The sequence below is a fragment of the Haplochromis burtoni genome, unplaced genomic scaffold, assembly GCF_018398535.1.
Source record: "Haplochromis burtoni strain Fernald_Lab_line unplaced genomic scaffold, NCSU_Asbu1 Contig_339, whole genome shotgun sequence".
In the NCBI taxonomy this organism is placed as follows: domain Eukaryota; kingdom Metazoa; phylum Chordata; class Actinopteri; order Cichliformes; family Cichlidae; genus Haplochromis; species Haplochromis burtoni.
In genome coordinates this window covers 537635-548018 of record NW_024582700.1, presented here as the reverse complement: position 1 = coordinate 548018, position 10384 = coordinate 537635, and the positions used below count along the sequence as shown (strand labels likewise).

Below are 10384 nucleotides of genomic sequence, written 5' to 3'. Positions count from 1 at the left end.
CGGTCGATTGTAATAGTTTTCAGTCCGGCGGCCGACTGACAAATGATCTGCAATTTCAGCTATTCGCTCAAAGAGGATCTGCCCAGGCATAATGCATGCCACTGTATGTACTCAAATAACCAATATACAGGAAACCGCCTTCTTTTACTTTGCATGGACCAGTCAGCTGTACCCTCTGACACCATGTGCTCCACAGAATGGCACTGCAAGGTTCATTACCGCTTCCAGAATCAATCCTTGAGCTGTTTCTCCCAGACATTAGGCTCACGGCTGCTTTTCGCTCACACATAAGTGTTTTTGAATCAATAGACAGCTGAGAGGAAAACGTGTAATTCGACTGAGAAAGGGTTTCTGTTGACAGACCCACTTTAAGCTGCACAGAGACCCGCTCCTTGTCGTTGTCGTCACTGCCACTAAGGGGCAGTAGAGAGCCTCAAATGAACGCGGCACATCTTCAGGGCACACTATCTTCACTGAAATTCTGTTTACTAATTAAACACTGTGGGTGTCATCATCTATTATTATCCTGCTCACACCACTTAATATACAACCGATGTTAAAAGGTCCTGTACAACAGCACATAAGAGATAGAATATTTCTATTGCTACATATGTATGACTTTAACTGCACAGACTAATTGTATTCTTCATGTGAGAAAACTATAATATCCACAAGACAGATTGAATTATTGTGGCTTACTTCTACAGACATCACAGCAAACATATGAGGACATATTTTAAAGCATGTGGCCACTCTTGAGCACCTCTAGTTCAGCGGGCCACCCTATTGTATCTCTAAGTTTCCCCTAATTTAAAGTATGGGGTGGAGGGTGTGGGGGAATTGAACACCTTTGGGCAGTCTAGACGTTTTTATTATGACAGTAACTCGCTCCAGAGCGGACACACCCATATCACTATTGAAAATCTGATAGTGGGATTGTCGCTCCTGGAGGCGGCGCATCCGAACAGCACACAGTAGGCGGCGTCAGTCCGGAGAAGTACGTCCCTCTGAGCTCACTTCCGTCGGTTTGAGTTGGCTGTTCTTCCAGCGCCTCGCAGCTTTTGTTCTCCCATTTCCAACTAGCCAGCGCTGCTGAGAAGAGGGAACCAACCGGTTGGGAAGCGGCAAACAGTAACGGACCCGTCGGTCGCACAAAAACGCCACATGCAAAGCACGGTCTGCAAAGAGGATACGCGGTTCTCCGTAGTTACATAATTGGACTACTTTTTCCTCCCCGTATACTGTTGGGTTTATTTTTCTCCACGCTTTATTTTTTTGCACCGAAACTGACTGCCCCCCCTACACCTCCAAACTCAACAAAATGGAGAACGACGACAAATATCTCCCCGAGCTTCTGGCAGAGAAGGACAGCCTGGACTCGTCGTTCACGCACGCCATGAAACTTTTAAACGCGGGTAAAGTACTGTTACACTGTCTTTATTTTTGTTTTGTTGTGAATTTTTCCACCGTACGCTTTATCCTCTGGAGTTGAGGAGAGCGGCGCCATGTGTTTGCGGACGGGACGTGAACTACCCCGTTCACCGCTACGCGGAGACGAGGTCCTATTCATGGCTCAAAAACAAAGAAAAATACGTGTGGGCGTTAAAATCTGTAGTTAGTGAACGAATAGCGTCTGAAAGAGTAAAGCGCTTAAAGCTATCGCTACACTACGGATGAGCTACACTTTTCAGTTATTGCGACTAATATCCGCTTCCTCGCGTGCAGCTTTTGTCGCACCTGCTCTTTTCTGTAACTGTCGGTGCTCGCGCGAGTTTAAACTTGGGCACGCGGGCTGTTTCCGTCGTGTGCTCTCGAGTCCCTGTTGATATTATTGCGCAGCAGCCTGTGAATGTGCGCTAATGTCCAGGAGCGGGGGTCACCTCAGTACTTTAAAGCCGAGAATCGGCCTAGCAGAGGCGACAAAGAGCCTTTAACCGCGGTGCTTGCCGATGGCCACTGCTTAAGTGTCCTTGAGCAACAAAACTGCAGCCATGGCCGCCCCGGGACTGCTGCCTTGCAGCTGTGTTGAAGCGAGGACAAGTGGACACACACACCTACCTAGTAGGACTGTGTGAGTTGGTCAGCTGTCCGTAATACAAAAAAGGATGTTAAAAGCTAGCTATGACTGCTTTATATAAACAAATGTGATTATTTAGTTATGTCAGCCATTGGCCATGTGCTCTGTCAGTAATTGTGAAACTGGTTTTATTTTATTTTATTTATTTGCTTAACTCAGGTAGCCCTGGTGATAATGAAGTTGACCGTTTGGAAAACGTGATTTGGCGAATCTAGGCTGCGTGTGTGAAATTTGGAAGCGTGGACTAACCAGGAAGACAAAGTGTGTCAGGGTGTGCAGTGTGGATGGGTTCCCTCGGTGAAACCATCTACTCAGGCTTCTCCTGATCTGCAGCTGGTAGACTGTGGTGTAAGCTGGCATGTTTGCACATTGAAGGCTCGGGAGTTGTCACAGTCAGGAGGGCGGAGGTGGTTTGAGATGGGAGTACTGCAATGGGTGCTGGAGGGGGAAAACCAGGTGCTCTGCCACAAGGAAGAGGTTACAGAGGATGCTCGCAAATACTTCGTGTTGATTTGTTTCCAGTACAGATTAGAGTTGGACTGTTTTGATTTTTGTTAAAGAATGAACAAGGTCTGAGATGATTTGGCTGATCAGCTGTTTAGGGTGACATAATCACAGCAAAATGGTCTTTTAGAGTGAACAACAGCGAGAGAATGGGCTACGATTTGTTTGATAAATGGCCAAAACTATTCATCGGTGATCAAGTGTTTGCCTTTTAATGGGTCGCTAAGCTGTTTCACTGCTATTCAAATGAACACAAATGTGCAGAGTGAAGCAGTCAACGCACTCAGTGGAAACTGCCGTTGTTTGGCATTCAGTTAATGTGGATTTGCTTGTGAATCAAAGACTTGCAGAGGTGTGTGTTACAACCACGGGAACGGGCTAAAAAGTCAGATGTGTTTTCCCCTCAGAGGGCCACAAATCATAGAAGTGATGCTGCGCTTTACACAGTTGGGACCAGATTTGTATTAATCCAACTCTAAACAGCTGATGAGTGTATGCACAACTGGTTTTTAAGATCAGGTATTAACTCTATCCTGGTGGTGCTGAATCCCTAAAGTTGGTGCTTTCTGGTTCACGTAAGCACACATAAGTGCTTCTCATCATTGTGTTGTATGTTGCCACTCTGACTGTTTGGTTGCCTGAAATGATCCCTCTCATCTTCCAGAAATTGACAGAATCCAGAAAGGTGAGACTAAAAAGGAAACTGAGACATACCTGGACCTTTTCACGACGAAGAACATCAAACTCAAGGAGCGAGTGCTCATACCTGTCAAACAGTACCCGAAGGTGAGCTTTCTTTGTCTCCCCTCTTTTCTCCTCCTCCTCCTCCTGTCGTCTCCCGCTTCCCAGCGAAACCCCTCTTGATTTAATTTATCCTGCAGCTGTGTTTCAATTACACAAAGCCACGGGGTTACTTGGGAGTCTCAAATTACTCCTCTCAACCCTGATCTTTAAGCTCCAGAGTATAATTACAGCCGATACTGGCATGTTTTTAAAATCTCACTAAAAGGGATCAAAATGTTAAAATGAGTATAGCTGGGATGGCTCTATATTTCAGTGTAATTCATACTGGTGCTCAGATCTTTTCCTGTTTCCATCCCGAGCCTTACTTAGGTTTATCATTTAACCTCAGGTGCATTCAGCCATATCTGTTCAATCCATATCTGGCTCAGACGTAAGGCTGCATTGATTTTAGGATGAGTGTTTGTGATAAAGGCTGTAATCTGTCCTGTAAAACTCAGAGAGCATGCTGCAGCTGCACAATGCATCATTTGCATGCTGCTAAAAAATAAATAAAATAAAAAGATTAAGTTGCCAGAGTCAGTGTGGTGTCTCTTTTATGGCCCATTGTGTAACTTCTGGTGTTCAGTGCTCTTTTTGAATAGAGCAAACTGCTTTATAAAGAATGAGATCTGTTGGTGCTGCTTCGTTTTCAGCGTCGGATCGATGAGCTGTAGGAGCATCTCCTGTTCTGTGAGGGTCTGATCTCTCAGAATGGGGATGGACCAAATTGGATGGACTCTTGTCTGCTCCACTCCAGTGAAGCAGTCAAGAGGCAGGTGAAGTGAGATAATATTATTCAATGCATTATGTTCCTGCAAGTGCAGCGAAAGCTTCCAAACTTTTAAGCCGAGCCAGCGAGCGACAGAAGCTGTCAGAGGGAGAGAGAGCCCAGTTTTGTTTTTGGTTTTTTTGTTTTTTGTTTTTTTTGGACCAGTCGAGTTGTGATTGAGTTTAAAATAATTGCAAACATGCATTTCAGACATTGGCATTGCAGGTGTGTAATGCATCCAGTCTGCTGACCCTTTAGGGTTTTGAGGTGGAATAGGACTGATGTACTCCAAATGCAGGACAGGTGCATCCCTAACACCGGCCTTGGGTTTTAGTTGCTCCGTCACACTGCTGTGTCGGGCACGACACAGCTAATGAACGATTCCGATTATTGGAGCTGCTTTTACTACTTCAGGTTGAAGCGAGGTTCCTTTGGGGCGGCTTTTTGCTAAACGTTTCTGGCAATGACAGCTAATTGCGGGACGCATCATACACACGGTAATTACTTTGTTGAAAGATCGAGGAGGTAAAGTTCTGGCTCACTGCATGGATGATTGCAGTGAATAGCAAACGGCAGTATTACAGCCCTCGGGGGCTCATATCGACTTTGTCTGTTAAATCTACTACTTAAGGCTGCAGTATGTGCAACAAGAGCCCTGACAGACAGACGGTGATTGCCTCTCCCTCACTCTCCTGGTATTAAACTCGCCTCTGCCGTGATTGTCAGGCTAATTTTGTTCTGCTTTGTTTTGCTGTTAGTTCAATTTTGTGGGGAAGATTTTGGGACCTCAGGGCAACACAATCAAACGTCTGCAGGAGGAGACTGGAGCCAAGATCTCTGTGCTGGGCAAAGGATCCATGAGAGACAAAGCCAAGGTACACACACATGCTTACACACATCTGGTCTTATGCACCTGTGGGAAGGTTACCTGAAGCAATAACACATCTGGCCTTTGCTTGAGCGGGATGACAGTTAGTGAGCCCAGATGGAGTCAAGTTGCTGGATGGCTCAGCTGAACATTAACACTCAGCCAAGGGCATTCAAACACTGCACATCTGCTCCAGAGTCTTCAGGATAGCCCACTAAACCTGTTATCTACCAGTTTGATGTAATTATCAAGCTATACAAAGGAAGGGAATACTGCATATAACCCCTGTTGCCCTCTGAGGTGGAATAAATGTGATTTTTCTCCTTGCATTATTCATTAAATGTTTGAGCTGGCTTCTTCTCACTCTCTATGATGGTTTTTCTTTCAGGAGGAGGGGCTGAGGAAAAGCGGTGAGCCCAAGTATGCCCACCTCTCCATGGAGCTGCACGTGTTCATCGAGGTTTTTGCGCCTGTGCCCGAGGCTTACCTGCGCATGGCCCACGCCATGGAGGAGGTCAAGAAGTTCCTGTTTCCGGTGAGTTTGCCAGTTCTGCTTTTGGTCATCTGTGAACTTGCCTGTGTGGAGTTTAGTAGAGCGTTTTGTGCCGTTTATTAACTGCAAAACTAAGCCTGTAAAAGGTCAGCAATGTGGAAAACACTCAGCACCTTAACAGGGGGAAGTGATGTCGGGAGATTTCTCAATTTTAATTCAGAGTCAGAGTGAGAATAGTTGAGGTTAAACATGACTTTGCCATGAGAATAGAGACATTTTCGTTGTAGCTTAAAAGAAGATGCTTCGTTTTGTTTTTTTGTTTTTTTAATTATGGATTTGCTTTCCAAAGATCACCTCACACAAACACTGTTTTGAATCCAGGATTTGCTTCTTCTCTCCTGTATAAGTGTATTTTTATATTTGTATAATTGAAACAGCGCTTCCTTTTCTCAGTGATATCTGAGGCCTTGTACAGGCTGAGCTCTGGCTGCAGTAAACGATTATTTTCATTGATCTGGGTGCCCATTCTTTTCTTAAACATAATCTAATAAATGCTATTGAAGATGATGACGGTGCCGTTTTGCTGTCTTAAATCCCAGGTAGATCTTTGAAAAGGGTTTTGTCTCATTCCCTAACATGACTATCTTCACCGCCATACAAGAGAGGGAAATATAAATAGTCAACCCAGTTAAGCTGGAATTGGGGAATTAATTGGTATTACTTCTTGAACAACAGGAGATTAATTGAATCACAAAGTAGTTGCCTCTTAATTTTCAACTAAGTAATTGGCTAATCGTCTCAGCTCTGATTTGAGCTGCATGCACGCAGTCAGCAAGTTTTTCTTCAGGCCCATTTGCACACAGATGTAGGAGATGTCAGTTTCGTAATATGACTTTATTTTCCGCTTGGTTTTGATTCAAGATTGGTTTTTAAGCTCGTTATTGATTGAACTTTGAGCAAATCCTCACAAATGCCTTTAAATCTGAAAATCACACTCACCCATACCCACTTTCATGCAACTTCATGATTTCTTTAATTGCAGAGGTTAGAAGTTGTTTTGGATTGTAAATGCAGTTTCCCCACCGCCAAGCTGGGAAAAGTTTGTGAAGCTACACCGTTGTGAAGCTACACCGAAAGTGTTCTCGTGGTAATCGAGTGAAATTACGTTTCAGAAAGGTGGAGAGAGCCGCAGCGTGCTGGTTAGACAAAGCTTTGGGAGGAGGGCCTGCTAGGACAGCCGGAGGAGATTGAGTGGGTATTTACCTGGAGCAAACACATTCTGCGGCACAGTCCAGGCACGTAAAGCAATCAGCTTAAGAGGAGGAATTGGGCCGCTTTCACTGTGTCAGCAGGGTTGCCCCCTTCATGTGGCTTGCCTACTTTTCTGCTTTCACCTGAGTCTCATTCTTCAGAGAGGAGAATCGGCCTGGAGTTGTAGAGCTTCGAGGCGGATATGTGACCGTATTCACTGTACGCAGCCCACGTCTGCTTTGTTGGTTTTATGCTGAGAGATTCTTGAGTGCCGGCCAGCTCGGTGTGCTGTCGGGCCCAGCTGAAGCCCACAGTCCTCTCACAATGGCTCTCACCAAAGCAGGCCAATAGGCCCAGGGGTTTGTGAGCTGCCTTACATTTTTTTAATTAGTGTGCAGGGCACTATAGAAAGAATAATTTGGAGGCTAGATGAATGGGCTGATGAACCAGCTGCGGTGTTGGTGTTGCTGCGTTATGTAAAAATCAGCCGCTTACAGAAGCTGTCGTTACAGTTTAAGACCATAATCTGTCAGGCGTGACGGCCTTCATTTAGAGCAAGGCTGTGTTTTAATAAATGACTCAGATGGAGAATGGGTGGATGTAATTTGTTGCTGAAACTCTTATGTATTGCCTGTACTTCTGCTTAGGTATTCCACAGGGATGTTCCTGGTGACTAATTTATTTTTTTTTTTTTTTTTTTTTTTGGGAGGGGGGCTCAGATTGATGGAATGGCCTCAAAGTAGGAAAACTGAGCATGGAGGTGGCTGAATGCATGTTGATTGTTGATTTACAAGCCATTTGAAATTAGAGCAGGGCGATATGACCAAAAATATTTATCACGATATACATTTGAAAATTTGCCATAACGATGTAACTGACGATGTAATTGACACTAGACAAAATACTTTACAACTCCACAACTTGTTTAGTGCAAAAAGAAAAAACATCAATATATTTTCACTTAAACAAGCAGCTGTTTTTTATGTGCATGAAAGTTATATAAAAAATTTAACAGTGCAAATTCCTTACTGACCGTTTAACCAAAAGCCATTTCCAGTGGAAACTGGCCGACATATCCTCAGCATAACCATGTATAATATCCACAAAACTTAAAAAGAGGTCATACACACACAATACAGTAATATTATGTTGATGCACAGTACGTATCACTCCGCGAGGCTCCTGCCTACGACAGCTGTAATGCTCCGACAATCCATCAAGCGGTGTGGCTTCGTAGCTTAGCAAAGTCGTACTAAAACATTTGACAGATTTTCGAGCGCCGTGTACATAAAATCGTTTCCAGGTCAGTAAACACAACCAGAATTCATACATAAGGCACACGGGATTATAAGGGGCACTGTCGATTTTCAGAAAAATCAAAGGATTGATATTAAGTGTGCTGTATTTTCCACAAAACACGGTAATAACGACGGCCCGCTAGCATGCTCTACCAAAAACAGTGCTTTGTTGTGTATCTGACGGACGAAAGCTAAACCAGTTCCACACCACTGAAGTTGCAGCATTTTTACAAACCAATTCTGGTTCATCCGTTTCATTCAACGATCTGCTTTCGCCCTTCTCATTCTCCGCCATGTGCGTATGAAAACAAAGGCACTGCACATGCGCGTTTTACCCATATTCTATTGCGATATTTCATTTTCTTATCGTTGCCCAACATTATACCGGTATTAACGTGAACGGTATGATATGGCCCAGCCCTATTTGAAATGTCATTCTCCTATAATTATTTTAAATTGGTGCAGGTGTAGTCATATGTAGATGTGTCAAACAGCAGCTCCACTGTCCGTGCAGGTTCGAAGCCGCATGCATGTAAAGAACACAGTTAACACATTGCTGCATTGGAGTGGCTGTGTGCCAGTTTACTCTGACATGCAACTGTTTGTGTTTTAGATCACAGCAGTTTTGGTGTCATACTGGTCCACAAGGCTGTCAGCTGTCTTACTTCTCACCTTGTATGTTTGTAACTTCCTGTCAGAGCGAGAGAGGAGGTTGCTGCTGCAGCCCAGGCTAGTGGCGGGAGGGCTGAATATCGGCCATCTTAGACTTGAGAGTTATTTTATTTAAAAAAATTAGTTTATTTGACTAAGACAGTGAGTCTCTCACAGCCCTGTGATTTCAGCAGGGTTTGTCTTCTTTTTTCTTCCTCATCCTGTTTATTTGTGTATATCTGCACATCGACCAACGTGAATGCAGAAGGATTTCTCTCTCTTCTATTGATCGTAACATCTACAGATCCTTGATTAAACTCAACACCTTGTTGGGTAAAGACTTTGCATCCTCTGCAGCATCAGCTGGACTGCTCCTCCCTTCAGATGAATTTCTAATCAGTCAAATGCTCTGCCTGCTTTTGCTGCAGATAAGTTGAAAGCTGATGTCTGCATCTCATATTCCAGTAGTTTTTTGGTTTTTTTTGGACATCATTAGAGCTCTGTCACTATTCCAGTCTGGGGAGTGATATGAAAAAGAATTGATTGGGTCACAGTGCAGCTCTTGTGATTGCTCCCAGAAGCAAGGCGGAGGATTGGGCTGCAGGATTTGTGCTGCTGAGACAGGCAGCTTGGCTAATCCACCCCAAGTTATTGTTTTTGCAGATAAAATAAGGTAACTGCTCATGCAGTCACACCAGACTTGTCAAGGAGTGTGCAGAGAAGTGATTTACATTTTGTGCATGATGGAGAGACACAGGAAGGCACAGAGTGTGGATGGATGCTTTCCAACCTCCAGCCTCCCACATCCACATCCCCCCTCCTCTCTTTAACACTCTGAGTCACTGGCACTGAGACTTTTTCTTCCAGTCGCTCTGTTAGCCGTTGGGAGGGGTGGCGTGTTTTGAGCAGCTCGGAAATGATTTCACTCTTTTATTCATCACTCCTCTTTCCACGCTCCCTCCTTTCCTTTCTATTTTTTCTTTTCACAGTCACTTTTCCATTTCTTTTCTTCTTCTTCTTCTTTTTTTTTTTTTTTTGTCTTAGTATTATCGTCCTCACTGTGTGTGTTTGTGTGTATAGGATATGATGGATGATATCTGCCAGGAGCAGTTCATGGAGATGAGCTACCTGAACGGAGGCCAGGATCACGGAGCCCGAGGCCGAGGTGGCCTGCCAGTCAGGGGCCGCGGTGTCCCCCCTGCAGGAGCACACAGGTGAGGAAGTGCACACAAACACACACAATTTCTCATGACAGCTGCTGCATCACTGAATATGTATGTATGTATGTATGTATGCACATACATACATTTTTATTGTTGTTGTTTCCCTCTCAATGATTTGGAATGCTTGGGGTCCTCTCAGGCCCAGCAGGCTGCCCGGCTCTATATGCCGTCAAAAGCCTAAGTTTGATACCACATCTTAATGGTTAATATTAAGCTACAACCACCTACCAGTTAGCTGAGCTTAGTATTTAAAAAAGAAACATATAATCAGCTATTCTTACCCTGCCAGGAGTTTAAAGATCACAAATAAATAAAATTTTTAAACAAACTCATTTTCTTGGCTGGTATCAGATTTTTACATTTTTGCCAAGTTTCTCTGTCAGCCTTAAAAATCCTGTACCAGTTGGGCTCTAGAGTTGGGTTGCTTTTTGCCCCTGCTGCTGTCTTTATGCAAACCTACCTGTCTG

At 44.2% G+C, this 10384-nt stretch overlaps 1 protein-coding gene across 5 annotated transcripts in view; it reads left to right on the top strand.

The window, feature by feature from the left end:
* Positions 1-992: 992 nt before the first annotated feature.
* Positions 993-10384, top strand: part of khdrbs1b (KH domain containing, RNA binding, signal transduction associated 1b) — a 17856-nt gene continuing 8464 nt past the window's right edge. For all 5 annotated transcript variants that reach the window (XR_001335856.2, XR_006055433.1, XR_001335857.2 and 2 more), the window contains exons 1-5: positions 993-1415; positions 3246-3367; positions 4892-5008; positions 5390-5536; positions 9775-9908. Coding sequence is in view for 1 of the 5 variants with exons in the window: in XM_014330245.2 (XP_014185731.1) it covers positions 1322-1415; positions 3246-3367; positions 4892-5008; positions 5390-5536; positions 9775-9908 (614 nt within the window). In the remaining 4 variants the exon portion in view is untranslated. The remainder of the gene's footprint in view (positions 1416-3245; positions 3368-4891; positions 5009-5389; positions 5537-9774; positions 9909-10384) is intronic.